Here is a 27,948-nt window from a genome sequence, read left to right on the forward strand (position 1 = left end):
ACTTGTGTCTCCTCTAAACTCTTCCCCCTTCCTGCCATCGCTGTTACCCTCGTTACCGCTGCAGCTGCTGTTAGCACGATGAGCGGACCAAACGTCAAAAAGGACTCTCCTGGGGCCGGAGGTGTGATGGACTGGGTCAGCTCGGCTTGTCGGTTCGCAACAGACAGAAACGACTTCAGGAGGTAAATTAATGTGAAAACGTAACGAGTTAAATATGTTTTAAAACTGCGTGCTCGTTAGCCTGCTAGCTCACGTTAGCTAGCAGGCTCTGCGTCAGCTCGTCCTTGGCTCGTTGAGTCCCTCTCCCGACTTCACAGATAAAACTGTTATAATTTGATTCATTAAGTCCTTATCACATTAATTTACAGCCATTATTTGTTTTCGTAATAAGATTTTCTGGAAGCTGACACATTTTCTGATTCCAGTTTCTCAAATGTGAGGAATTTCTTATGTTCTCTGTTAATCTTAATTATAAAGTGTTTTAAACGTTTATTTTTAATGCTTTATTTTGTACGTCCAACAGTCCAAAACTCCCTAAGATATTCAGTTTAACTACATCACAAGTGCTGAAAAAACTAGCTATCACTCAGCTTCATTTAAGAAGCTATAGTCACTGAATATTTGACACTTTTGGTTTAAAAAAAATCATACAGGATTATGAATTTATTAATCGATTAGTTGATTGAGTTATCGACTGATAATTTCAGCTCTGTTTTGGACTTCAAGTCAGACAGAACACCTTGGACATAAATTGGGAGTTTGCACCACTAAAGCACAACATCCACTGTAGGCCTGCAACTATCAATTACTTTCATTATTGATTAATCTGTTGATTATTTTCACGTCAAAAAGTCACATCTGACAAGCTGGAATCGGAGATTTGGACAATTAATTCTTAAAAATGACAGTGAAACGATTAATTGACTATCAAAATAATGTGCAATTCTAATAGTAGACAACTATTGTAATTGACTAATTGTTGCAGTGCTGATCCACTGACATAAGGTTCTTTATGTGCACCTATTTGATCGTGGAGTCCTGTCTTGAAGGGGACCAGAACCTGCTTTCAAGACCTTCATGATCATTGATGTTCATATGAGTTAAATTGCATAACAACACACACACACACCTGAGTCAAGAAGTGCATCTACCAATAAACTAAAATGTAAAACATAAAAAACACATTAACATAACATATTCTATTAGGTAATACTGTCAAGCAGCTGTCGTTTAGCTCTTCCCAGGAAAATTTGACTCAAACATGGCAGCGTAATTCCTTTGGTGGCACCAGCACTTAAATATATAAGGTTTTATGTTCATTACACTGACTCTGTAAGAATAGATCATCCCTTGAGATTCATTGCATTTCAAATGTTGTTTTTTTCTTTCTTTTTTTTCAGGAATCTTCTGGTCAACTTGGGCTTGTTTGCAGCCGGTGTTTGGGTTGCAAGAAATCTCTCTGATTTTGACCTGATGTCTCCTCAGCCTGTGACATAACCTGGTCCAAATTGGGATGAATGTGAGGGTTTATAATTCAGTTTATTATCATCTCTGCAAACTCTCAAAATGAACTGCAGTTAATATGTAGCCCAATGCCAAAATTACATATTACTTGCTGAAAGATGTACGCATTCATAACTTCTTTCTGTTTCTTTTTAGGTGTCTTGGACCAACAGTGAAGAAACAAGGGACATCAATAAAACGATCATGAATCTTTTATATTACTAGTTTAAAAACAAATCATCTTGTTGACCTGAATTCACTTTCCTGTAGAATTGTTTTTTTTTTCATGTTATTGTAGGAGGCCTAAAAACAAATAATTACATTCAACCAGTGTCTCCGTCTTATTGTCTTTGACTCATAGATTTTGAAATTGTGTTTAACGTTTTAGATCTTATTTATAATTGGTTGGACGATGTGCATCAGACACATGTCCAGTTACTGAAGGTTGTTGAGTTGTGTGATTTCTGCAGCCATGTCCACTGAGGATCTCTTTGTTGCTGCAGCTCGTAAATGTTTGTCTGCAAGAAGGAAATCTCTTTCTGTTCCTCAGAGTCTGGATCTTGCCGCACAGGTGTCGGCTGTTGATTTGGGCTTGAAACCAGCTCTGCTGTATGACAGTAACGGCACCAACACAGAGCGAGTGCAGCAGTATTTGAGCTCATTGCAGTCTTCTCAACTTGTGTCTAAATCGCTTCTCACGATGGATTTAAGTGGTAACACTCTCATTGTTAATCCAGTTTCAGTAAGATCAAATCTAGAAAGGCTGCTTCATGATAGTGGCGTGGTTGTGATTAATGTCTGCCACTCACTGGAGAAACCTGCCATCGCTGACAGAGGAGAGCTGAAGAGCATAGCGCAGGAATTACTGCTTCTCCTGAGAGAGTTTGAACAACTGAAGGAGGCCGAGAAACCTTTTTATGTTGGGGAGAAATCGGAGGAATGGAACCTGTGCACAGTGTTCGGTCTGTTATTGGGTTACCCTGTCACTTACTGGTTTGATCAGACCCAGAGCTTTGAAAACTGCCTGTCTATGACCCCCCTGATGGTGACCAAAGCTTCAGCGACGTGGCAGGCGGACACTGCAGGTCACGCAATTTGCCTGTTGTCCTTCAGCGTCCCAGCTGCTCTGCACAAAGAGACGCAGTCCAACCTGGAGGACTGGAAGCTTCGTCTTCAGGAAAGATTTCAGCAGCAACATGTCCTGAAAGATCTCACAGTCTGTCAAACCACAGTCACACTGCCCTCAGTCTGTTTGTGATGCTGGCATGAGTTTGGATTATGTGGATTTGTCATCGCTCCATTAAAATTGTCAAAACAGCTGTTTGATTATTTACATGTGATGATATTTAAGTTAACTGTTATCATAAGGGCTGCCTACATAATGGCAGAACTGATAAAACCTGTTGGGATGATTTTCAAATCATTGTAAAACCTCTAATAGAGTTACATTTCAATACACTGAATGAGGAAAAACTCAATCATGCCCGTATAAAAAAAAAAGCAGTAAAATACATTTAAACATTTCAAAAAGTCTCACAAAACAGACAGGCAGACAATTTTGTACGTCATAGGTAAAGCACAGGTATAATAATAAATCTCAGCTGTTTTCTGTTAATTTATGGCAGTTTGCAGAGAAATTTCAGCATAACTGAGATGTTCTTGTTGCACCTGTACTTTTCCTGCTATGATAAATTGCATATTTGGCTGTAAAAAAAGGATTATTGTGTCGGGTTGAGTAGGAAACAAAAATGCTTTCAACTTGCAGGGTAAAGAAATCTACAACTTAGATTTATTTGAATCATCCTTAGTTTGAGACAAACAGATGATAAATGGAATCGGGAACAGTTATCACCATTTCAGTATTTGATGACAAATTGTGATGTTTCAGTATATAAATATTACAAGATTTGGTTAAATTTTCATTTATTTCTTCAAATAAAATCTTCATTTGTGGGCTTCATTTAGAAGACGTCCTTCTCGATATGCAAGTGTTTATTTCAATTAAATAAAACATGAGATATCACATTTCCTCCATGATATTTCAAATATAAACGTTAATATCTGTTTTAGGTCAAACAAGATGTTCTTAACATCACATGACAAACTGAGAACCGTCCATTCAATCACCTGCATTAAAATACATGTATATGTTCAGTGCACCAAATGACTGAATATTATGATTCAAATCCATTGAACGCCACATTTTGTAGGATCTTGAATAGTTTCCACAACCTCAAAGGCCAATTTTCACATAAATAAAACACAGTTATAACTCCACTGAGCTATTGTGGTTTCAGGGTCCTGATATTGAGCATGCTGACTCTCTGTCAGGAACTGTTACTGTTAAAGATGAGAGTAAACATCGAGAATACTCCTGACAGATGTGCAGATGCTCAAATGTGCCCTGGTAAAAAAATAAAGTGAGTGTATTTGAGGTGTTTCTTGGCTCCTGAGTCAAACAGCACAGACAGAAATCCTGAAGTTGACGACACTGTTTGGTGTTTCTGAGGTAGTTTTGGGAGCCTTTTGACCAACTGAACACAGTTCTCCAAACTTCATATTAATGATAGTCAAAGACGTTGAAGGAGTGATAGCACTTCACCGCAGCGGCCAATCACTTTCAGCTCTGCCAGGTGGTCCGCCCTCGTAGTCCCAATGTTCAAGATGGTGATTGGTATTTTGCTCTCACTCGCTGCCAGTAAGAACCTGTATCCTGAATAAACCTTGGGAATAGCGAGAGAGGCTCAATTAAAATCAGGAAGTCAGAGAAATGAATGAGCTCTGCTGCACACTGCTGTTATTGTGACAGACAGATCACATCAGAGAGGTACCTCAGTAAAACTTACCTGCAACGAGGACCCCACAACCAACACTGCGTCTGACTCTGCCAGTCTGTCGTGCACAAAGTGCACTGTCGTTTTTTTCACAGTGTCTCCAAAAAACGTAACATCAGGTTTCAGTATCCCGCCACAGTCGTTGCAGGAGGGAACTCTGAAGTGGAGGACTTGCTCGTCCTCTATGAAGACGTCACCATCTGGAGCCACAGCGCCCGCCTGAGCCCTCCAGCTTGGGTTCAGAGCCTCAAATTTCCTCTGGAGGTCCTCCCTTGCCGAGATACCACCACAGCCTAAACACATCACCCTAGGGACACGCAAAGGGACATTTCAGCAGTCAGGCATGTGAACAGTGACTTAAAGGGTCAGTTCACCCAAATGACTAAAACATTTCCTCACTTATCCCCAGCTGTGTTGAGTCCTGCAGATAGCTTTAGTTTTATTCTCCCAGGTTTTAAGATATCGGTGTCATTTGTAGCTGATTCATTAAGAGCAACAGAAGTCTTCATAGAAAGAGCATCTCTGTTACTGTGGATAATCCACAAACCTCACTGTCAATGCTTTAATAGAGCTTCTTCCTACTGAAGAATTGAAATGTATCTGAAGCGTGTGCTGTCTGCTGTATTTTACTGACAATACAGATCAAAGGCTGCAATTAATAGCCAATTAGTTGATAAACAGAAAATGAATTGGCAGCCATTAATGGAATAATTGTATTACTACATTTTTAAGTAAAAATGTCAAACATTTGCTGGTTGCATCTTCTCACATGTGAGGCTTCTAAGCTTTTTTGTGCCATATGTGATAGCAAACTGAATATGTTTGAATTTTGCACTGTTGAACAGACGAAACACCTTGGGCTTCAAGATACACTTTTCACTACTTTCTGACATTATAGTAAATCTGTAGATTAAAGGATTGGTTTACAATTGTCAAGTCTGTCTTAATCTTAAAGCAACTGGCAGGTGTCCATAAGTGTATCTGAAGCTTATCTGAGACTTCTAGTATGCGTGAGTCATATCAAATATCTGCCACATTTACGTCTTTTTAGCATCGAATTCCTTCTTTGTGTTTCATCAGACAGTGTTTCCCTGTTGAGCAGTAGTGCAAGTTTAGTAACAAACAGAGGTACTTTGGCACTAAAAAGATGTTGATGTTGAAAAATGTCTGTTTGATTAGACTCATTTGGATGGCTGAAGCTTCATAATAGCATGCATTAAGTGTATTATGAAGGGATCTTCTAATGGTCAGAATGAACAGGAGGAATAACTGTGGCATGTTATTGTTGTTTTAAGAAAGACTTACATTTTGAAGCCCTCCTTTAACTGATAATGAACTTCTTTTTTTTTAAACCAACAAAACTTTTTTTTTTAACCTAAAACCTTCAGAACTTAACATGTATCAATGCAACAGGAAAGGTGTTCCCTTCTTAACAACTTAAAAGCAGAAAGTGTGACAGCCACCATCTGTTAGATCGGATTCATGTGACAGGTGATCTTTCTCACCTGTGGGTGCAGCCGTGGAGCTCAGTGAGTTTTTTCTGTCCGGCCTTTGAGTGAAGAGCATCCACATTTTGAGTGACCAGCCAGTGCAGCCTCCCGCTGTCCTCCCACCGCTGCAGGACCCTGTGAGCACAGTTGGGCTGGTGGGAGGAGAACTGCGGCCACCCCACAAAGTTCCTGGCCCAGTACCGCTGCCGGGACTTGGCACTGCGGATAAACTCTGCATGCTGCATGGGTCTCCTGTCAGTGCGAGCGTACAGCCCCACACCCTCAGAGCGGTAATCAGGGATCCCGGACTCAGTGGAGAGACCTGCACCGGTGATCACAAACAGGCGTCTGGATCGGGACACAAAGTCCTGCAGTAGCTCCAGGGAGGGGCCGTCTGTGCTACTGCAGGCCGGGACGAAGCTCGACACAGCTGCAGGTTCAGAGCACGTCCTCCTCACAGGGGCTGTGTGCAGGGTGAGGGTCCGCCATGGTAGTCTCATCTAGACCAGGACAAACACAGCCCCAAAGATTATAAAGAGAAACACACATGAACTTTTATAACATCTCATCACTGTTCTGTCAAGTATGCATAAACAGATAGTCGTAACGACTAGAAATGCGCTATATAAGTACAGTCCATTTACCACAGTCCATACACCTGAGTTATGTAAACCGTTAACGTTACATTATACAATCCTAACCCAAAACTTAACGAAACAAGAATACACTGAAATAAAATCTTAAAATACAACACAGCCAGTGAGCAGGCTACTTTCTAAAGCTGACTACAAGCTCACCAAGAACAACTGTGTGCTACTATACCTTATTAATTACTACAGCTGGACACAGTTCAACTTTATTATCGTAGTAAGCGGCACTGGAGGGTCATCAGCTGGTTGAATAACATGGGAACCTTAGTCGAAGCGTTGGTGCACAGCGACGGAATGTTCCGTGAAGGCCCGCCCTATGCTGCCTCTGAGTGGCTGGTGCTCGATCCCTTCGTTGGTTTTATTGGTTGGGTTTAGCTATGAGGTGCCCTATTGGCTAAGTTAGGTTAAGAATATCAGGTTCAGAGCCAATCAGAAGCAGAGTCAGGGCGGCTCATTCCGTCGCCATCCTAGGCAACGAACAGGAAACGTCAAGTTTCATGTAACACCAAATACAGTGGTACTGTAAACTGGGACTTGTAGTCAAATATTTTTGGTTTGAATTAACGACTGCGTTCAGTTTTATTTGTTTAGATGTACTTTTTGTTGTTTAAAAAATTTACGTTGTCCAAATTTACATTTAAATGACTGTATATTAATTAATAAAACTGGTAAAACAGGCTTATAACATTACCTTTATTCTTTAGGAGGAATTGTATCCTAAGAGAATCAATATACTTTTAATTAATTTTTTAATAGGAATTACCTAAAGAGTAAACACACAAATACATAATTAATAGGTACAGATATCTGCGTATGTCTCAGTAGATCTCTTGCAATCTAGCACTATATTCATTAAATTACTCCCCCCCCCCCCCCCCCCCCCTTTTTTTTTTTTTTTTTTTTACTTCTAATGGTGTTGTATGCCCAGTAAAAATGTCAAAATAACTATAAACCTAATTTTTGAGTTTTTTTTAACTCCTGCATTACATAATTTGTACAATAGTATAATACAGTAATCACGACTGGTACATTTTCTTTGCTGTGATCAACAAAGAGCGTGGATGCCTTTGTTGCAAACAAAATTTCATACCCAAATATTGTGCTAACAGCATAGATGTGTATAAATTTACAGCTTCCAAGGTTGAGGCTCTTTTATTTAGGTTAAATATGATAAAAAATGTTAAAAACACGGCTTTTAATCAACCATACATATCGCCTCATTTTGAGATTTATTAACAAATACAAAAACAAAATTGATATATGTGAACAATTAAGGCAAAACTTTGATAAATTTACACATGATTACATTTAAATTTTCTGCACAACTTGATGTTAAAGTTACATCCATATTTTACACGTGCATTCACATTTTTTGTGTTATTACCTCGATGCTGGGGTCATTTCAGGTTCTATATGTTAGGCCTCATGTTTGCACTTTGTTGCGGTTATGGCAGGAATTTGTTTTCAGGCTTGAACATATTATCACGGCAAATGTGTTTTGTACCTTTGAAAGACACGGAGATTGTACACGATTCAGCATTTTAAGTTATACTACCATCTGAAAGCTGCTTTTCTGTACCCAGTACACTACAGGTTGAACTTATATTTACATGTATGAAACAAGACTTGTGAAAACATGAAAACAACAGCAACGACTTAAGAAAAAATGCTGCAGTTGTCCTTTCATCAATGACTTCACGCAGAGTTTTGACTTTAATTTCTGGTTGAACAGGACAATACGGTAGATTGTTTGTGGTCATCAGATATGGGTAAAACAAACGTGTGGATGAAGAGTTCAAACGCTGAGTAGTACGAAAGTTTCCTTCTGTGTGTCCGTTAGAAAATGTGGCACACGTCCTGATTGCAAAACTCCAAGATATCTGTTATAAGGAAAATTGATGCACACATAAGTATTATTTATCATCACATGAGAGGGCGTGCATTTACATTCAAGTATGTGTGCTTGATCATCATGGTACCAGAATGTGTGCAGTTGAAGACGGTTTCTGCGTGATTGTAAAACTCCTCTCCCAGGATGGAGCGGTGGTCCATGTGGCTCGTGTGGACGAAACACTGCGTCGCGTCTTTGAACAGCAGATCGCTTTCTCCGTATTGCTGAGACTCAAAGAGCTTGAACTCTGTGTTTGGGTTGGCCGCCAAAGTTTCCTGTAAGATTAAAAAAATAGTTTTAAATCATAAAAGAGAGAACCACTGAGCCTTTCTGCAATGTTAAAGATCATATTATTAATGTTTGTCTTGATTTCCATCAGAAGAAGCATAAAGCTGGATTTTTGGAAACAGTCTCTACTGGTAATGTGGTTGCAAACCATAAAACCTCTGTAAATGTAATGGAAACATTATGGACTTTAGCATGAAACTTTCAGGACTTTCATACTTCGTCTGTTCAAGCTGCAGATTTCAGGTTTTACTTGAAGTTTTAAAAGGCGTCGGAACAAATGTCTTTCTTGATTTTGGTTCTTTTCTGAAGCTCAAGAAGGAAGCAGCAGTGGAGCTTTGAGCACTGTGAACTATCATCAAGATGTTCCACTATCTTTAAAAAGGACAGGTTTGCAGTTTTTCATTCAGGTGCCCAAACAATTATCTTCCTGTTATCAGTCTTCCTGTTCATACTCACCATTAGAAGATATGTGCTTTCATTTTAAGTGGTGGGAGACACAATGTTGTTTTGAGGAAATGAGAAAATGTATTTCAAATTTTATCTGAAAATAATATAAAGCATCAGATGTCAGAGTTAGTAAAAGCAAGTATATATCTTCCACAGTTGGTCTTTTTATTTAAATTTTCCATCTGTGTCTTGACACACTTTGTTTTCCTGTTCAGTTGCAGTTGAAGGATCGTAACACGAAGAGGAAATTTGGGACTAACAAGACAGTAAATTTGAAAGATATTTACTTGGTTTGACTGATTTGGATGGCTGAAGTAAACTGCATTGCTCACATTGAAAGTGCATTATGAAGATATCTGTTGGACAGTGTAAACAGTAGGATTAATTATGGGGGAAAAAAGTGCTGATGTTCATTAGGGTACCTGACTGTTGCTTTAAGACAGACTTGGAAAATTGTGAATGTGTCTTTTAACTACCTCCTTTCTTCGGTGGCGTCAAAGCCTTGTGTTTTAAAGACTGTCCACCAGGTTATTGAGCAGGTGACCACCCAGTGATCAGAAGGACAACATGACCGAAAAAACCCCCCTTTATTAAAGAACCTGACCTGTGACTTCATGAGGAAGTCGTATACTCGCGTCGTGAGCACCGGCCGTGTCATGATAGTGTTAGGCGGGATGACTCCCAGATTACAGCTCTCCCACTCTGACAGCGGGGCCCGACGACCGTCGCCACACAGAAGCTCAAAGTCTGATGTCGTCCACCCATCTGCCCAACCGGTGGAACTCAAACCTGAAGCAAACACACATTATTTGTAATTATCTGTATGTGTGTTCATTAAAATCTTCATCTTGAGTATCTCACTGAGAATATTAGCCTGAAGGTTGCGTTGCTCAAGGAAGGCCACGTCGCCGTAACTTTTACCACTGGGATCTCCAACCAGACACCTTTGAGTAATGGGAAGAAGGTCAGTTCAGAAAAATTACATTACATAAAAAAAAACAGTTTCTCATTTAGTTGTAGTAGCATCCAGCCACACAGATCTGCCTTCACTCTTATACGATGGAGGCAGAACAACTGAAAATGCTTCCTATGTTCAATGTTTTCCATGAATTACAATGTAATGAGCACACTGTTTTTACAAAGAGGTGTTGCTGTTTTTTTTATAAAAAATATAATTTTTACTATTTTCCACACAAATGCAAATCCATCCACAAATAAAATAAAATCAAAACAAAACTATACCATTAAGCATAAATTCTCACATTACAAGAAAGTTTCTTTAAAAGCTCCACGACAGTACCACAGCATACGACAGCATACCTGAACCCAAAATTTGGGTTCAGGTATGCTGTCATACGCCACTGCACATACTGTACCTCAAAGCCCCCATGTTGCCATAGTAACGCTCATTGTGGTTGTCGGCACAGCGTTTAGTTGCAGCCTCCCCTGTGCCGCCCATACACACTTTACACAGATTCCCCTGAGAGCCAGGAAGACAACCTTTCCAAAACACCCTGTTGTACACTGAGAGGATTGATAGTGACATAACACAGTTACGTTTGAGTGCAAAGGTCAAGAGGTTACTACAAACGGGGGATATAACATGATTTTTATTGTATAAGTTATATAAGTAAATCTCTTTGTGCAGGACTCGCTATGTATTTTTTTGAAACAGTACCTTGGTTTGGATCACAGGGGGAGCTGCTGTTATGCTCCAGACTTAAAGTGTGTCTGTATGGCAGCAGCCAGCCTGCAGGGCTGTACATGTGGCCATGACAGGAGCGACGGCCTCCGAGGTTCCCGATGAATATGCTTCTGCTGGATCGCTTTGCAACAGCGACACCCACCAATGAGGGCAACACTGAGGAGAAAGTTGATGTAATGATGTAATGTAAAGATTGTAAAGCTGTAAATTGGAAGGTTTTTTTTCTTTCTCCATCTTACCATCCGTCTCTAAGTGAGTCGATCCTTCAGCCAGCATGCATTTGCTTCCTGGGAGAGTCGAAGAAAACACGGAAAACACATTGTTTTTGTTATTATTAATCTGTCATGATCTGTTATTTTTTTCATAATTTTTTCAGTCAGTGTTTAATTCAGTAAACACAATGTCAGGAAAAAATGCAGATCATAAATCTCGCAGAGCCCCATGTAAAATCTTTAAATTGAATATTTGACTTAAACGATGAATCCATGATCAAAATTCTTAGCACTGAATTTCCAGTGTACTTTTCAATTAACTGACACATCGTTTCAACACTAATGAAGACCATCAGTAAATAATTAACAGAGATATGCTATGCTATATGTTCATTAAGAATATACCTCTGTAGATGATGTGAGAACCATGTCATACCATAATATTCTGTAACTACAGGGACGAGACCACACTTCCCTGCGATGAAAGAGTAAGTTGCATCCAGAGAGACTGCGTCCACCTCGTCCCTCTGTGGAATATTGCAACAGTGATGTTGGGATTGTTAAAAGAAAGCAGGTGATTGGATTTTGTATAGAAGTGCTCTCCCAGGTGTGATAAAAAAAGTGTGGTATATCCTGCAGTTTATATGATTTACCTTAATCTTTTCCACACAGTCACGCATTGAGACAGCTCTTATGCACACCAGCGGGTCGGACTTTATACTGAGAGCCCATTGCTCACATTTCTTCTGCTCTGCATGACTGATGCAGCACCACCGCACAACACTGTCCTCCAATGAGCTTCCTGCACACATGTACAGGTTCAGTGAAGCCAAACAGCTGGTCTCTTGTGAATATGGAACAATAACAACCACACACAGACAGATGGCGGTAAGCACCTTCATGTCCAAGACCTTTGAGGAGTGCAACATAATCCAGCCCCAGCACCTGACTGACATCCATATCATCTGCCAGAACTGCAAGTTTATCTGTCACATCTTTGAAGAGAAGGTCATTTTCACCAAAAATTGAAGAGTTGAAGAGTTGGAAGCGTTGTCTCTCTCTTCCTCGGTGGCCGAACAGCACCTAAGGATCAATGATAAATCAAAAAAATACAAAGAAGCTTTTAGAAACAAATACGGACATGGAAACAAAGTCTGACATTTGTGTGCAAAAGCAGGAAAAATAAGTTGGTATAAAAAAATATACCTGCACTGCCAACAGAAACTTGCGAGCAACCTTGCGAAAGTTAAATCTGGAGACCATGCCTGATCCTGGACCACGTCCCAGATTACAGTTTCTGTAGTGGCTGAGAGGAGCTTGTGTGCCATCTGTGCACAGTAACCTGAACTCATCTTGCTCATGCTCTGAGAGGACAAACAGAATATTTTGTTTTAAAGTTTTTTTGGAGCCTACGTTTGGGGTCATTTTACCTTTATTTAATAGACAGTGAGGAGCCATAATGACCCATAATAAGAAGCTGCTTACCTTCAATACTTTGAAGGGCTAAATGGTCCACAAATGCAACATCCCCTGCCCCGCTCCTGAGACATCTGCAGAAGAGGAAAAGCAGTAATATTAGTAGAGATTAAATGGTAACTTTTTGACTATTTACATATTTGAAATATAGCAAACAGGCGTCCTAAATCTTGCTAATCTTTTGGTGAGTCTGACCTGAGGGCTCCTTGGCTGTTGTAGAAGGGCTCGCTGTGGGACGTTTCACAGTGGTAATTCTTCTGGCGGATGTAGGACTTCTGGCCTTGGCACAGAGCGCACAGAGGTGCTGCCATGGTAGCCGCTCCAGGGATACAACTAGCACGGAAAAAAGTACTGACGTCTACCCAGACAGAGAGGAGAAAAACAAGTTGAGGCAGTGAGGAATCAGACTTCTTCATTTCATAATCTTTCCATTAATATTAAGGTGAAGACTTTCACATTATGTTTTTATTGGTTCCTAAACATTTGCTCTCATTACCCTGACTGAGCGGCTGCTCCTTTGACCAGCTCAGGTAGTTGCGGGACAGCAGGAAGCCGAGTGGAAGACTCCATCCAGCTGTCCATCGAACTCCACTGTGACAGCTCCTGTGACCTTTCAGGGATCTGATGTCTAAGCTGCTGTTTCTCACCACAGCCACAGACAGAATACAGCCTCCTGCAGGAATCATTGTAGAAACCGTGGACACACACAGACAGATACACGGGCTCAGATACCGACGCTGAAGATAAATGCTGAATTATACAAAAACCAGGAGTAAACCTACCTTCCTTGTATATCTCTTTGGCGATGGCAACGAGGCCAAACTGCTTCACAGCAGAATAAAGTTCTCCTGCATCTAATGTCACTATATCTGCACGGTTCCCCTGAAGCAAAGAGTTAACAGAGTGGTGTTCAATCAAGAAACCTTTAAATGTCCCAAGATAGATTATCTGTGCATGTCAATCTGTTTTCTGTTGCAAGTCATCAAAGCCTTTTACTCTTTTCAGATTTTGGGGTATTACAACATAAATTCAAAACAGATTTATACTGAAATACTGACAAGAAAAACCTTTGTTAACTTATTAGCAATAAAATACCATATTTACTCCAGGAAAGCTGCTGTAATAAACCCCAACTGTCTATCTGCTATTTGTAGAAGCACCTTGGCTTTTACTCAAACAGTACAACTTCACTTTGGCACATTTTCTCAACTTGTGTTAGAATTTATCTGTTTGGCTTCATTCATTGTTGTTTTAAAGCTTTCCAAGTCTCCATATCCTCAGCTGTACTGCTGGAAATGTCATCTGTGAGCCCCTACAGCATGGACTCGTCTGTGTTTTAATGATCTCAAGAACATCAAAAACAAAGGAAATCCACTTTTCCAGTTCTGACTGCCACTGCAAAAATGTTTTGATTTAAAACATTTTGAAAAACATCTGTTTCCTTTTTTATGCACATCTAAATTTTTTATCACTGACTAATGTCTGAGAATGTGTAAATAAGAAATGCATTTTACTGGGTTTTTTCGTTGTGTGCTTGTAAAGAAAATATTTTATTGCATGAATACAGGCTGTAAACACATAAAACGCACATACACAAACTTGTCCTTTCCTGTGCAGAACCTTTTGCTAAACTGCATTCAGGACTTGACTGTGAATGTTGCATTTCAGGTGAAGGGTGGCTCACCCTGATCCTATCGATGCAGTCAGTTGTGCTGGATGCACGAATGCATGAGAGTCTGGCAAAAGCTGCCACAGTGGCTGGCGGCAGCACTGCCACCAAAGCTTTAGCCAGTTCTGCACACTTCCGCTGTTCAGGATCTGACACTGTGCACCAACGCGTCTTCTTAGCTGTCATGCAAGGAGCAGTTCAAACAGTCAGAAGATGAATATACATTTAGTGCAGATCTTGGGTAACTGTTAACTTTGTGCATGTTCTACTAAGAAGAAATCATTTTCTCAGTTTACTCCTAAATAACAAAATCTAAAGTCAGAGTTGGATATTGGAAGGTTAAAATAATCATTTTACAGCATTTATAATGTCAGTTTTAATAATGTTCACAAAAAGCTCAAAAAATTGCCAGCAACAATCAAAACCAAACATCACCAAGACTTATGACATCAAGTGACACAATAAGACATCAACATAAAATAACTTAAATAAACCAGTTCAGAGGTAACACTTACCCCATATGCAGAAAACAAAGATGAATAAGAGTAAAATTGCATTAATTCCTCGCATTGTGGCCTGTTGTAGATCAAAGATTTGGACAAATCTGTCTTCACACAGTCTGCAGAGTGCAGCAGACAGCCGTCTTTTCTGTGAGTCTGAAATATCTGATATTCCTGCATAGATTTTCCAAAGTATTAGAGGGACGAGAGGCGCTGATACTAACAGGGAAATAGAAAAGGTATTGCGTAAGGGCAGCTCCTCTGAAAACAGTGAAGTGGCTTTTTTGCACACATATGGAAAATATTTAACACGCACCATCTGTCACAAGGACGACCCCTATCTAGCATTTTCATAGATTTGAAGTGTGGATGTAGTGCAGCTTTAACTTGACTTTAATCTTTCTGGATTGGCTGAGTCATACCAAAAAAAATGATAATAATGAAAGCCACGTCCTGAACATGAAGATATTAATCATTTCCATACAATCTGACTGCAGTAAAGGTATAAACGTTTAATCTTAAGAAAACAAGAGATCTCATGGCAAATATTTCTCATTTAGTTGTCAAAGTTTTCATGTTACTGTAAGAAATGTGATCTGTGCAGATGAACAGTCCAAACAATCAGCAGGTGCAAATAATTTAAGGATTATGTGACGAACTTCAATCTTTCTCGTCATGTTGTGAACACAGAGTGGCCCGTTTCCATCTCTTCTGATTGCAGACGGAGAAGAGAAACTCCTGAATTGTGAAGGACAGTCTGTAAATGTTGGATCCTTTCTGTGTGTAGCAGCATTGTCGGTTTCTGTTTTGCCAGTTCAGTGGACAGTCTCTCGATACGCTCCTCCAACTGTCAACGTCAAAAACATCAATTGTGACTCAAAATCCAATCAAGCACAGAGAAGGGAAAAAAAGTCAGTGACTTTTTCTCATTATGTCACGTTTGACAGCTTACTTTCTGCAGCCACTGATTGATTGTTCAAATGTGGCCTCAGAAGAATGCATGAAAAATGTTCAAAGGTGCTGTGTCCTTGTGTAATTTAAGAAACCTGGGCAGTTATGTGTTTCCATTCATCATACAGTTAAAATGTATACATTCTGGATGATAAGATCATCCCTTTTCCACCAAGTCAAGTTAGGAACAGTTATTTATAGTTTCAAGGGCTCATGTACATTGCTGCCATTAATTATTATATTATTTTCACTATTTTGTGAAAAAAATGCAAGATTTAAACACAATTAAGATGCACTTGATGACATCAACAGTGAGCTGAGAATGTATTTGTGGTGGGAAGCTTTAAGAACGTTATAATATCATCTTTATGATGTAAACTACTAATTTAGGTAAACATGTAAAAAGTTTATTAGTGGTGATATTAAATGTTAAGCACAAACTGTGGCAAACTTATTGAATCTTCTTACCTCCTTCAACTCTTCACAAATAGCATCTTTTTCCATTTGTTCGTCCTTTCCACTGGTCTGCAACCAACTTTGTAACACTTCTTTCAGTCTCTGCCAAGCCCTGAAGACACACACACACACACACACACACACACACACACACACACACACACACACACACACACACACACACACACACACACACACACACACACACACACACACACACACACAGAGTCAAACATCATCATCCACTATACACACACAACATGTTCAACATCACTGGAATAAAGAGACTTCTTACCTGAGCTGTTTCCTGTCCTGTTGAAAACTCTTCATGTCCAGCTGGATGTTCAGCAGTTCTCTTGTCAGCGATGAAATCGGATCATTGGCTGCATTTTTGCTCTCAGTTTTTTCACTGGATGCTTGAAGTAGAACCATAATAGCTGTTGTGACCATGGCATTTGTGATGTTCAACACAAAACAAACTTTTTCTTTCTTAATTAAAGAGTGTGAACTAGAACTGGTCAAATTCCTACACTTGGAAATAAAAGTGATGCTACTATACCTGTAAATACTGATGAGAGATGTTTAAAAGGGGGTATGAATGCAAGTGCAGCATCTCCAGGAGCTGAGCTGCAGGCCTTCCCCAACTTGGAAAGAGAAGAGTATAATCTTAGTCTTAGCTCACAATTACATCTTGCATCTTGATATCTGTCAATGTAAAAAAATATCTGATTATTACCGTATTTTGAGTCCCAGTGGTCATGAAAGCAGAAGGTGGTAAAAGAAGGTCTTGGTTTTGGGTTCTCGGAGGGGAGTCCAGTGTGGACGTGTGAGGTTCAGATGGTGACACAGCAGGAATGATGGTACTTCGAAGTGAGGAGGTGAGAGACACTAAAGCAGGACGGAAGCAGGACAACTCTGCATGGTGGTCTTTCTGTGAAGGACTGACCTCTGAGGGTTGTGGAGCTGTTTCAGTGCTGGTGACGGCAGACTGCTTTTGGGTGCTAGAAAAGAGAAGAGGGTTTTGTTAGTGCATTCTGTTGAGTGAGAAAGATTTTTAATGTTTAATTTTCAGCTGATTTCTAATTTTAATATGAAATACATTATATTTATCTGATATTTTAAAATAATGTGATCTATATTTGAATTTTTAAAAGTGGCTACTTTTCCAGTGCGGACCCAAACAGTTCCTCATAGCGAAGTGGCTGAGGTCTCGGCGTACGGGTTGGATGCCTGCAACAACAATGACAAGAAAAAGATAAAAGACAAATTGTATAAGTAAGCACGTGTTGAACACAGATTCACATCCTGCTGCAGGCTCAGACTGACGCACACACTCACAGCTTGCCAAATGCTCCATCTCCAGCTTCTAGCCCCACCGAGTCAGATGGAGAAACTCTGTTCAGTCCAGACGCAGGCAGACAGAAGGTCACACTCTTTTTCTGCGGTTGCTCTCTGACTTCTCGCCCTCTGCCTGGTTTACCGAGGGCTCGCTCCTTCCATCGCATGGCACAACGCCTCACCACTCTCTGAATATGTCGTGATCTCTGCAGGGCACAGATAGCATTGAAGAAATGATCTTCAAATGTAATGTACAAAATGACATAAACTTTACTCAACACACACACATAACCCACTTGCTCTTGGCTGTGTTGCGTTAGGCTCGTTGTGAGATCGTTCATGTGAGCGGCATATGTGAGGATGCACGTCACGCCCTCCCTCAGCAGCTGGTCTCTGTAGACCTGTGCCGCTCTGGCCGCCTGCTCTTGCTTCCTGCGCTGCTCTGTGACACACAGCCTCCATCCATGCAACACCTGCAGCAGGTTCACAGAACAACATCGAGACCAATTAAACCCTGTGAGTGCCTATTCTACATTCAGTGCTAAATTTTCTAGTGAGAGAAGATTGTTCACGCTGGTGTTACCTTGGCCTGGAGAGTGAGGGACCAGTGCCAGAGCGCTCGCTCTGTCTGCTTAGACTCTCTCCGTCTGTGCTGCAGCTGTTAGCAGGAAGTAGACCAGTCAGTTTACAACAGCAATAAATCAAACCACATATCAGTCTGACCCTTAATATTCACGCGTACTAATTCTCCATACAGGAAGCAGAACAAATAGCTGTTACTATAAACAACATCAAACAAATAAAACAGGATCAGTCCCTTCCTTTTTCCTTCTTCCTCTGGCTATACTTTAAACCTTTACTCCATCAATTTAATATTGCACTACTTTAAAGTTGGGACAACAATTTCAATAATGCATCATGGTTATTTTTTTAAAAGCAACAGAGGAATACAATTGTTTTCATGGGCTCAGCAGTACTCTTCATGTCAAATAAATATTCGGCCCATGAAAAAGAACAGACAAACCTTAGTTTTCCACAGTTCAAAGTAGGTCTGACACATCTTCAGTCTCAGCAACAAGATTCCTTGTCGTTTCATCACCTATGAAATAAGCAGTCAAGTATTCATGGGATAGGAAGAAGCCGCTGATATCACTTTTTATAGCAGATACAGGATGATAAAGTATCAACCTTATATTTCATGCACTGATAGTGATGCTTATTCCACGCTCTCAGCGCTTTAGAAAGCAGTTTGGAGTCATGGTGCCTTCTAGCTTTTTCCATGCACATCCTCTCCCTCCGAGCTGCTTTGGTTTGCTGCCTCCATTGACGAAAAGACCGCAGCAGCCGCACTGAACACAGACAACATCAAGTTAAAAAGTGTGAAGCAATTCATGTACACATTCCTAATATTAATAGAAGTCTGCCAATTCATTAAATTTGGCAACATGGCATATACTGTGGAATAACAGACATAGTTGATCATTTATTGCATTTGTCTGTGATAGTGGAGGAATTTGGGGTTTTGTAACATAAGAAAACACTTTAGAAAAAGGGTAGATATTTATAAAAAATGAACATCTAATAATAATGTGTAAGAAATGCACATTACTATTGAAATACCTTGGTATATATATGTTGTTGTTTTTTTTTAAAGCAAACACACTGGTAAAGATTATTGTCTACCTGCATATCCTGTTCAACTTTCTAGTGAAATGACATTTTCTTAAATACAATTAAAAATATTTACAGCATAATTATTGAAATGAATTTCAAACCGCACTCACATCACGTGATCACTGTAACACATTCTTTTGTTACCTTGATTTATGGACCTCTGAACCCTGCTGAGTGCCTCCCTCTGCTGGTGGCGCTGTGACACTGCACTTGTTGTTTCTTCTCTCCAAGTCAGGAACACCTTGAATGTTTCAATGCAAAGTAAACAATGAGCAATAGCTCTGAGTAAGGACTGTGACTGTGACTGGTATCAGACTGCTTTTATAACCTTAAGTTTAAGAAAGTGATGAAAGTGATTCTGTGCTTGTTGCTCCATAAGTTGGACCTCCGCCAGCAGTGCTGTGTTCTCCCTCCACACAGTGAGAAGCTTCCTGTGGATAGAAGTGACTGAAATGGCGATTCTGATGTGCGACAGCCATTTCGAATGTGAAAAATAAAACTGAATTGAGATTTTGTACATTAATGTAAACATGTTAAATACCTGTGGAAGTGCTGTGTTTGCTGTCGGTGAAGTTCGTCTGCATGACTGTAGATCTCAGACATCTGTAGATGGTGTTTCTGAGGAGTTTTAACATCATCTTTGTCACTCCAAACTTATCAAGACATGTGATCATATTGGCAGTTATTGATAGTGATTTACCTTCCAGGCCACAAATGCACGTTTGAGAAGTTTAGCTTCATGGTAATGCTGCATCTGCGCCAGTCTGCTTTTCTTCTTTCTCTGGATCTGAACAAACTGTTCAAACATACAAGAGTCAATAACACACACACAGACCTGAAGCAGACTGTTGGTATCTGTACCACTTCGTCCTTGGTTTTCTTGAACATAAAAAATTGAAATAAAGCACGTTGAAAATGCCCGCAATGAACTTTTAAATGAGATGCGTGAGTAGTTCTTATAACACTGAACAAATTAACTAAAGGAGGACAGTTCTCATTTAGACACTTCACAGACTGTCAGAGATGCTGAGCAAAACATTTAAGATACAAATTTCCAGATATAGACAGCTCAGTTTTGGTCTCACTGGTACAGAGAATGAACAGATGATGTACAGACTGGACAGGACAGAAAGCACCTTTTTCCATCTTTCCACAGCCCATCTCATGCAGCAGAGGTCACCCTGATGACAAGCCTGCTGCTCTCTGTTCCTCCTGGCAACCAAACACATAAACAAATGTGTTAGCGAACAGATCAGAGAGCTCACCTTTTATATTCAAACACTTCAGCAGCACTAAGTTCACCTGTCTCGTATCTCAGTGCTGTTGTCCTTCCACTGTGTCACCGTCTTGTGAAGAAGTCTGTGCACATACAGACGGTCTGAAGCGTTCTGTTTCTCCTCCTCGTTGATCTGCTGCTCTGTGCGTTGCCTCCAGTGAGCCCACGCTCTCTGCACGTGGCCTCGCTCCTCATGAAGAATAGCCTAATAACAGCGAGTTGTCTGTCAGCATCTGATACGATAATCATGACAATGTTTGTGTTTCCATTTACATCTGGCGTACCATTCGCTCGGAAAGCATCTCCTCCTTGCGTTTCTCTGACTGCCCCCACCAGGTGTAAAACACCCAGCTGTATTGACGCTGCCTGATAACACAGTGAATAAACACATCATGCCGTGGTTTGTAAATAAATCACAACATGCAAACAAGTGTGGGAGAAGAAAATGGTCACTCACTGATTATAGACTTCTGCCTTGCGTCTCCTCTGTTTATGAAGCCTTCTCTGCAGAGTAAACTCAAACCACGAGTTGAAGCAAATAGGCAACACTCGCTCTGCAAACCAAACTTCTGCACGATGCTCCAACTCCTGCACAAAAGCAAAGTCTTCTTGAGGATCCAATTAAACTATATGCATATAAATTTAAAGATCACATAGATGAAGAATCTCACTGATGTGATCACCCACTTTGGCATCAGCCAAAACTATGATTGAAATGATTAAAGTCTCCTTGAGCTCAAACATGTTTTTCTTCTTGTTCTTTCAGTAGTATGTTTGAGCTTCAGTCTGCAGAGTTTAACACTAGGAAGCTGTCTTTCACGTTGGAAATTTTCTCTACACTCTTACATGCGTTAAAGGCGTGTAATACCTGTGAGCAATTGTATAATCACAACTAGTTTGGAGCCAATAACAGTCCAGAATTACACACGAGTAGGGGTAAACGACGAAAACGTGACGATATTTCTCGTCGACTTGAATTTTGTCTTGCAAAGCTATAATTAAGGGGCGCACCAGAAAAAAAAGAAAAAAAAGAAAAAGACGATCGGTTTTCTATCGATCATTCACACTTCATGTCTTCTTTTTATAATGTCACGTGTGGATCATTAACCTTGTTGCAGCTTCTACCTGTTGAGAAGATCTCAGTCAGAAGTAGGAGATGAGGAGAGGAGCAGTGGTAAGTTGACCTCAGGTCTCTATACTGAGAGACTGAGGTAGGAGGAGCAGGGAACCTAGCGCAGGTATGGAAGCCTAATGATGCAAAAAGTAAAATGAGTCACACTACCAAATTATAACACAATTTATGTTGTTCTACTTATGTATTTATGTAATACAGGATTTGTGCAATTTACTTTTATTTCTGTGTTTTTTTATTAGCAATATGTTATAATTTGTGATAATTGGATTCTTTATTTAATTTATATTTATATATTAGAATTGTTTCTACTCTTTACAATTAACTTTTTAGTATTTGTGATTGTATCTAACTTTTGTATTTATGGTTGTTATTTCCATAAATACCAAAATTATCCATCTATAAAATATCTATATGGGGAAACCTTTTACAGTGCTGCATACTGCATATGATAATTATATATTTAGTTGTGATTCATAACAAGCTGATTAGTTCAAACATTTCAATTCAATTTCCATTTTGTGAATTTTAAATAAAAGAACAGTCATGTATTTCCTCATTGAAGTTTTCTTAAAAATATAGTTAAAATCTTGTCTCGTCTCGCCTCGTGAGCTGAGTGTATCGTCACACCCCTACACACGAGTGATGTGGAAACTTGTACTTTTATGTGTAAAAACCCTATCAGACATGTGTACAGGGGATCTTTTTAACGCTAAAGCATTTAAAGCTAGAGTGGGTAAAAAGGAACAACACAGTGGTTTAATGGGCACGCAGGTGGTCGGGTGGTTAGAGTGCATGCCATACACTACCGTTCAAAAGTTTGGGGTCACCCAAACAATTTTGTGTTTTCCATGAAAAGTCACACTTATTCACCACCATACGTTGTGAAATGAATAGAAAATAGAGTCAAGACATTGACAAGGTTAGAAATAATGATTTGTATTTGAAATAAGATTTTTTTTACATCAAACTTTGCTTTCGTCAAAGAATCCTCCATTTGCAGCAATTACAGCATTGCAGACCTAAAACTTGGATTCATCCATCAACAACACTTTTTCCAGTCTTCCTCTGTCCAATGTCTGTGTTCTTTTGCCCATCTTAATCTTTTTCTTTTATTGGCCAGTCTCAGATATGGCTTTTTCTTTGCCACTCTGCCCTGAAGCCCAGAATCCCGCAGCCGCCTCTTCACTGTAGATGTTGACACTGGTGTTTTGCGGGTACTATTTAATGAAGATGCCAGTTGGGGACCTGTGAGGCGTCTGTTTCTCAAACTAGAGACTCTAATGTACTTATCTTCTTGCTCAGTTGTGCAACGCGGCCTCCCACTTCTTTTTCTACTCTGGTTAGAGCCTGTTTGTGCTGTCCTCTGAAGGGAGTAGTACACACCATTGTAGGAAATCTTCAATTTCTTAGCAATTTCTCGCATGGAATAGCCTTCATTTCTAAGAACAAGAATAGACTGTCGAGTTTCAGATGAAAGTTCTCTTTTTCTGGCCATTTTGAGCGTTTAATTGACCCCACAAATGTGATGCTCCAGAAACTCAATCTGCTCAAAGGAAGGTCAGTTTTGTAGCTTCTGTAACGAACTAAACTGTTTTCAAATGTGTGAACATGATTGCACAAGGGTTTTCTAATCATCAATTAGCCTTCTGAGCCAATGAGCAAACACATTGTACCATTAGAACACTGGAGTGATAGTTGCTGGAAATGGGCCTCTATACACCTATGTAGATATTGCACCAAAAACCAGACATTTGCAGCTAGAATAGTCATTTACCACATTAGCAATGTATAGAGTGTATTTCTTAGTTGAGACTAGTTTAAAGTTATCTTCATTGAAAAGTACAGTGCTTTTCCTTCAAAAATAAGGACATTTCAATGTGACCCCAAACTTTTGAACGGTGGTGTATATGCAGCCAACCCCAGTTCGAATCCCAATTTGAGGTCCTTTGCTGCATGTCACACCCCCCTCTCTCTCCCATGTTTCCTGTCGGTCTACTGATAGATAAAGGCGTCTATGCCAACAAAATCTAAAAAAAAGAAAAGAAATGTGGTTTCATGCCTGCTCTGTGAGTACTGATCTTGTATTAAAATACCTGCATGTGTCTCCTTTCAGCAAGTTTCTCTCTCCAATGGCAAAAAAAGCTGCTTAACAGAGATGTGCTGCCAAGAGAAACAACAAACCCAACTACAATTTTAATCCAAATGATGCACACACAAACCACTTTAAATGAAATATGTGACATGTTTGAAGGTTTAGAGGCTACAGTAATTACAAATGAATACTTTAAACTAAAAAGAACATTTAAGTAATGTCAGAGATTGATAAAAGTTTAAAAAAAAGCACCTGTAGGTTGTCACGGCCATTTCTGTTAATGGTTGAAAACTTTTGTCTTCAGCCTCTTCGAGACGCTCCTGCCACAGCCTCCAGTACTTACTTATCACCTAAAACACAAAAACATTTTAAAAACGTCCAGGTGTTTTACCAGCAATGTGAATTTAGGATAATACAGGGCTCAACATTTACAGTTTGTCGACAATGTTGGACAGCCATGTGTTTGTTCAGTCGTTGCTCTTTGTTCCAGGAGACGTTCAGAGACAGTGCCTGCACTCCAGCATGCTGCAACAATACACAGTGATCAATACATGAAAAAGATCACGCTCTATACTTATTTTTCTTTTTTTTGGATCTCACCAGTAGACGATAATGGTAGTGCTGACTTGCACTCTGGTTTCTTTCAGCTTCTTCTCTGCACAACGTCACATCTGCTGACGAGCTCAAGAATCAAACAGCTGTTCTGATCATTCTGTGTATGATGATGTGGTTGGTGTTAAAACAGGAAATGTGTTTGTTTTATTTAGGATTTAGGATACAAGCTCTCCAATGCTGCAGTGCTCTGCGCTGAGTGCTCCGTCTGGCCAAATGTCCTGCGGCTTGCAAACGGTCCTCTTCACCCCATTTGCGATGCAACGCGCTGTTCCATTTACTCCAAATCTTCCTCATCAGGTGAAGAAAGGTGGCACGCATAGCCACAGCTGAAACATAAATTAAATTAAAAGGGACAACTGAGTAACAACGCTTAAAAAAGAATCATTGGAATAAGTAGTATGGTATGAGGTTTATATTAAATAGGGCTGCAACTAATTATTATTTTCATTATCAATAAATCTGATGATTATTTTCTTAACTGTTTGATTTCATCTTTTGGTCTATATGGTCTATAAAACATGAAAAAACTGTGAAAAATGGCCGTCAATTCCCTAAAGTGACATCTTGAAATGTCTTGTTTTGTTTGACCAACAGTCCAAAATTGCAAACTTTCAATTTACTATAATTAAAGACTAAAATGAAGCAATTTCTTACATTTGAATTCATTTGTAAACCTGAAACCATCAAATATTTTACTTTTTTGCCTAAAATATCAACTAATCGAGAGCAGATAGAGTAAGTTATAATGACCTTGTAACTGTTTCTTGGTTTGGCGACAGGACACGTAACTTATCCACTGATGCAACGTTTTTCTTTTCAGACTGAGAATGAAGTGAAGTGAAGCTTTGCATTCTTTCTCTCTTTGGCAACGAGCTGCTGTGTGCATTTCTTTCCACTGAAGCCAAGCCTGTCACAAAAAGCAGCACAGCAGGACACACATCAACACCCTGAACACAAAAGAAAATACTGCAGAGGTTCATCATGACTTGGAAATAACGTTAGCAGTATGTGATTTATGAGTGTGTTGGATTGCATCTTTACCCTGCTCTGTGAATTCAGCGCCCACTGTTTCAGGGCTCGGTCCTCCAGAGTACGAATGTCTCGATGCTGCTGCAACCTGCTCTGCCACAAACTCCACGCTGATCTGCACAAGTGAAAAAAGACAACTGTTGTAAAACTGAAAACCTGCTTAAAATTCATGGTGTAGATCTGCTTAGAAAATATAATATTCTTACCGCAGAGTTGTGAGTTTGTTCTGCTCAAGAGCTGATTCAAGCATTCTGGTTTTCATTCGCTTCATTTCTATGAAAACTTCCCACCTGTCCCAAACCAGATGCAGCCGCTGCCTGTCAGCTGTTTAAGAAAACAAAGCGGTTAATAAAATGGTAACTGCCTGTGATACCTGATTAAACATGAGGCTGGAAGATTAGATCTATATCATACCAAATGACTGAGCATTTTTGATTTTGCTCTTCTTTTCCCTCTGTGAAGACGTAAACTTTCGCCAGCTGTGGAATGCCAAGTTATTCAAGTAATACCTAAAACACAGACATGATTGTTAACACACACAATCACTATCTGGAACCAGCCTGCTGAGGTACAAGACTGTCACGCTCCTCTAAAACGTCTCTGGCACTGACCTGTAATGACACTCTGCCCTCAAAGTAAGACTCCACTCCCTCCTGGACGTCCACCACTCATCTCTCCATCCTTTAAAGGCTTTTCGCAGGACCGCACTGGCATAGTGGGACCTGAAACATGTAATATTCCCCTCAATGACAGAGCAGAGGCCCAAGAATTACATTAACAATTACCAGAGGAGGAAGAAGTACACAAATACTTTACTTTAACGATTCTGAAAAAATAACTTATTTTGACTGATATTGCAATTGTGCCTTAACTACAATATAAAAATACTCCATTACAAGTAAACAGATTTACATAAAAAATCCAGCTTAGAGGTATAAAGATACTATCAGGTAGTCACTTAAGGTATTAAAAGTAAGAGGACTAACAACTCATAAGCATGGGAAACAGACACAACTACACAGTGATTTTATGTGAAGTTTGGGAACTTCTGGTTTAATCTTAAATAATGCAGCATAATTTAGAGCTTTATCTACTGTCATGTCAAATTTTAAGACAAAAAATATTCTGGGTTAGGCAATATATAGAGATATTGCATCAATATTTTGACATGAGACTGGAAATTGCCTTAGATGTTGGATATTGTAATACAGCATAAGTGTTTTTCTCTGGTTTTAAAGCCTGCATTACAGTAAAGTGATGTCATTTTCGAGCTAACCAAACTTTTCTAGCTTTCGTATTATTTGCATTTATCCTCTTAGTCATTATATCCACATTACTGATGATTATTTATCAATAAATTGATAAATCATTGTGTAAACGTTTTGTGAAAGCACCAATAGTCATCACTAAAATATTGTGGCAGTATCAATATTGAGGTATTCGGTAAAGAATATTGTGATATTTGATTTTGTCCATAATGCCCAGTCCAAAGTGGAAGTAGTATGTAGCACAAAGTACCTCAAAATTGTTTAATACAGTACTTGAGAAAATCTACTTTCCACTGCTGAGAATTAACCAAACATACTGCGATCTTCGCTTTAAAAATACTGATTTCTGTGCTTCTTTTCTTAACAACTTCAGTTTGTTAAGTTTTGTTACTTGGCTTGATGAGGGAGGATTCGGCCAAAGGTATTTTGCATCCATATCTTCAGGAACTTCCTTGCCAGGTGCCTGCAGTGAATCAACAAGTCAGACAATAAATAGAGAAAAAGACAAAACTACAGTTAAGCTGTAAATACAGAAGTTGAAGGGTAACAAACTTTGCACCTTATCCTCAGCTCCTTGAGTCTTCCACCTTTGTTCCAACTGTATCCAACTCTATAAGGGATCTTTCTGGTGGTACCTGTGCGGCTTTGTTTGGTTTCACCATAGTTTCTATATCTGTGGGTTTCACCTCCAGATGTGACACTTCTTGGTCTAGCTCTTAATAAATCTAACTTTTTAGAGTCACTTAGCATGATATTGAACCGCTCAGTTGTTATACAGATGTGTAAATCCACGGCGCTGTACTAAATAACAATAACCAAATGACTCTCATCTCTGTGGAGAAACTGTTTGGGTTACTGAAGTGCCGCGCGTTTGTCGTTTTTCGTCACGTGAACGCGAGTGTGACGTATTAAGAGTGACGCTGGCAGAGTTCCAGTTGTCAACGGCAACAGGCAGCGGCGAAGTTCAGATCGCGGGTTTTAAATGTGTCTCTGTGGATTTAAAGCTTCATATAGTTTGTATTGTGGCTCAGATACAATGATTAAATACAATACTGTCTGTTAAATTAAATTGAAATAGTGACATGTTTATAGAAACTGTGACTGTGAGTTGAAATGTTGGTTGGTTCAAGCATCAGGGTCCTTTTAGAGCAACGGCTATATGCTATGTAAGTCCCGGGCAGCCCGTGAGGGCGGGGACTTCTATTTTTACGAAGGGCGCCGATGCAGTACCGGGAACACCACAATGAAATGTTTACAAATCAAGCATACCCCAAAACAATGACGAGCTGGCCTTGATACTGCCTTTTGAGTTTTCTAAATTGAGTGTACGTTATACTTCTAGAAAGCTAGTTGGATTTTCCCCCCACAAGTTATGAAGTTGCACATATATGTATTACTAGTAACATGTGATTTCTGTATTATGGTTTGAATGTTAGAGTGTAACACGGT

At 39.7% G+C, this 27,948-nt stretch overlaps 5 protein-coding genes across 6 annotated transcripts; 2 read left to right on the forward strand and 3 right to left on the reverse strand.

The window, feature by feature from the left end:
* Positions 1-19: 19 nt before the first annotated feature.
* On the forward strand, positions 20-1,836 carry tomm6 (translocase of outer mitochondrial membrane 6 homolog (yeast)). Its single transcript, XM_062415456.1, has 3 exons — positions 20-182; positions 1,401-1,519; positions 1,660-1,836. The coding sequence occupies exons 1-2, from the start codon at positions 79-81 to the stop codon at positions 1,495-1,497; spliced, it is 201 nt and encodes a 66-aa protein (XP_062271440.1). The 5' UTR covers positions 20-78; the 3' UTR covers positions 1,498-1,519; positions 1,660-1,836.
* A 138-nt stretch (positions 1,837-1,974) lies between these two features.
* On the forward strand, positions 1,975-2,821 carry c3h1orf74 (chromosome 3 C1orf74 homolog). Its single transcript, XM_062415453.1, has one exon. It carries the CDS (start codon positions 1,976-1,978, stop codon positions 2,759-2,761), a length of 786 nt encoding a protein of 261 aa, XP_062271437.1. The 5' UTR covers position 1,975; the 3' UTR covers positions 2,762-2,821.
* Positions 2,822-3,483: 662 nt separating this feature from the next.
* sirt4 (sirtuin 4) lies at positions 3,484-6,722 on the reverse strand. Of its 2 annotated transcripts, XM_062416141.1 has the most exons (4): positions 6,650-6,722; positions 5,843-6,327; positions 4,350-4,644; positions 3,484-4,226 (listed from the first exon to the last, which is right to left on the reverse strand). In XM_062416141.1, exons 2-4 carry the CDS (start codon positions 6,325-6,327, stop codon positions 4,074-4,076), a joined length of 933 nt encoding a protein of 310 aa, XP_062272125.1. In that variant the 5' UTR covers positions 6,650-6,722; the 3' UTR covers positions 3,484-4,073. The 2 variants fall into 2 exon arrangements, with proteins under 2 accessions (XP_062272125.1, XP_062272123.1); XM_062416139.1 differs by lacking the exon at positions 6,650-6,722 and having other exon boundaries at positions 5,843-6,590.
* Positions 6,723-8,138: 1,416 nt separating this feature from the next.
* Positions 8,139-14,964, reverse strand: sxph (saxiphilin). The gene is made up of 17 exons (XM_062416272.1): positions 14,681-14,964; positions 14,181-14,344; positions 13,279-13,378; positions 12,993-13,169; positions 12,692-12,854; positions 12,506-12,570; positions 12,227-12,384; positions 11,917-12,103; positions 11,674-11,822; positions 11,457-11,547; positions 11,048-11,095; positions 10,782-10,964; positions 10,480-10,627; positions 9,965-10,047; positions 9,708-9,892; positions 8,457-8,643; positions 8,139-8,357 (listed from the first exon to the last, which is right to left on the reverse strand). Exons 1-17 carry the CDS (start codon positions 14,733-14,735, stop codon positions 8,314-8,316), a joined length of 2,187 nt encoding a protein of 728 aa, XP_062272256.1. The 5' UTR covers positions 14,736-14,964; the 3' UTR covers positions 8,139-8,313.
* Positions 14,965-15,036: 72 nt separating this feature from the next.
* sfi1 (SFI1 centrin binding protein) lies at positions 15,037-27,344 on the reverse strand. Its single transcript, XM_062416091.1, has 31 exons — positions 27,059-27,344; positions 26,891-26,962; positions 25,843-25,953; positions 25,646-25,740; positions 25,438-25,555; positions 25,244-25,346; positions 24,953-25,109; positions 24,367-24,528; positions 24,188-24,258; positions 24,020-24,112; positions 23,840-23,937; positions 23,589-23,655; positions 20,818-20,948; positions 20,645-20,726; positions 20,387-20,565; positions 20,221-20,296; positions 19,785-19,880; positions 19,626-19,702; positions 19,413-19,515; positions 19,229-19,325; positions 18,599-18,759; positions 18,435-18,509; positions 17,994-18,068; positions 17,707-17,883; positions 17,411-17,616; positions 17,234-17,302; positions 16,809-17,073; positions 16,632-16,716; positions 16,368-16,488; positions 16,085-16,184; positions 15,037-15,512 (listed from the first exon to the last, which is right to left on the reverse strand). The coding sequence occupies exons 1-31, from the start codon at positions 27,247-27,249 to the stop codon at positions 15,339-15,341; spliced, it is 3,687 nt and encodes a 1,228-aa protein (XP_062272075.1). The 5' UTR covers positions 27,250-27,344; the 3' UTR covers positions 15,037-15,338.
* Between the last annotated feature and the right edge of the window lie 604 nt (positions 27,345-27,948).

This window comes from Scomber scombrus, chromosome 3 (assembly GCF_963691925.1).
Source record: "Scomber scombrus chromosome 3, fScoSco1.1, whole genome shotgun sequence".
NCBI classification, from domain to species: Eukaryota; Metazoa; Chordata; class Actinopteri; order Scombriformes; family Scombridae; genus Scomber; species Scomber scombrus.

Coding starts and splice junctions, on each gene's coding strand:
- tomm6 (XM_062415456.1), top strand. CDS start 79: ATGAGCGGACCAAACGTCAAAAAGGACTCTCCTGGGGCCGGAGGTGTG. Junction 183..1,400: donor GACAGAAACGACTTCAGGAG/GTAAATTAATGT, acceptor CTTTTTTTTCAG/GAATCTTCTGGTCAACTTGG.
- c3h1orf74 (XM_062415453.1), top strand. CDS start 1,976: ATGTCCACTGAGGATCTCTTTGTTGCTGCAGCTCGTAAATGTTTGTCT.
- sirt4 (XM_062416141.1), bottom strand. CDS start 6,327: ATGAGACTACCATGGCGGACCCTCACCCTGCACACAGCCCCTGTGAGG. Junction 4,645..5,842: donor CTCCACGGCTGCACCCACAG/GTGAGAAAGATC, acceptor GCGTGTCCCTAG/GGTGATGTGTTTAGGCTGTG. Junction 4,227..4,349: donor TTGTGGGGTCCTCGTTGCAG/GTAAGTTTTACT, acceptor GCTATTCCCAAG/GTTTATTCAGGATACAGGTT.
- sxph (XM_062416272.1), bottom strand. CDS start 14,735: ATGCGAGGAATTAATGCAATTTTACTCTTATTCATCTTTGTTTTCTGC. Junction 14,345..14,680: donor CTTTGTTTTCTGCATATGGG/GTAAGTGTTACC, acceptor CTTGCATGACAG/CTAAGAAGACGCGTTGGTGC. Junction 9,893..9,964: donor CCTTCAGGCTAATATTCTCA/GTGAGATACTCA, acceptor TGTTTGCTTCAG/GTTTGAGTTCCACCGGTTGG.
- sfi1 (XM_062416091.1), bottom strand. CDS start 27,249: ATGCTAAGTGACTCTAAAAAGTTAGATTTATTAAGAGCTAGACCAAGA. Junction 24,259..24,366: donor ACTGCAGCATTGGAGAGCTT/GTATCCTAAATC, acceptor GCTCGTCAGCAG/ATGTGACGTTGTGCAGAGAA. Junction 23,656..23,839: donor ATGGCCGTGACAACCTACAG/GTGCTTTTTTTT, acceptor TTCTCTTGGCAG/CACATCTCTGTTAAGCAGCT.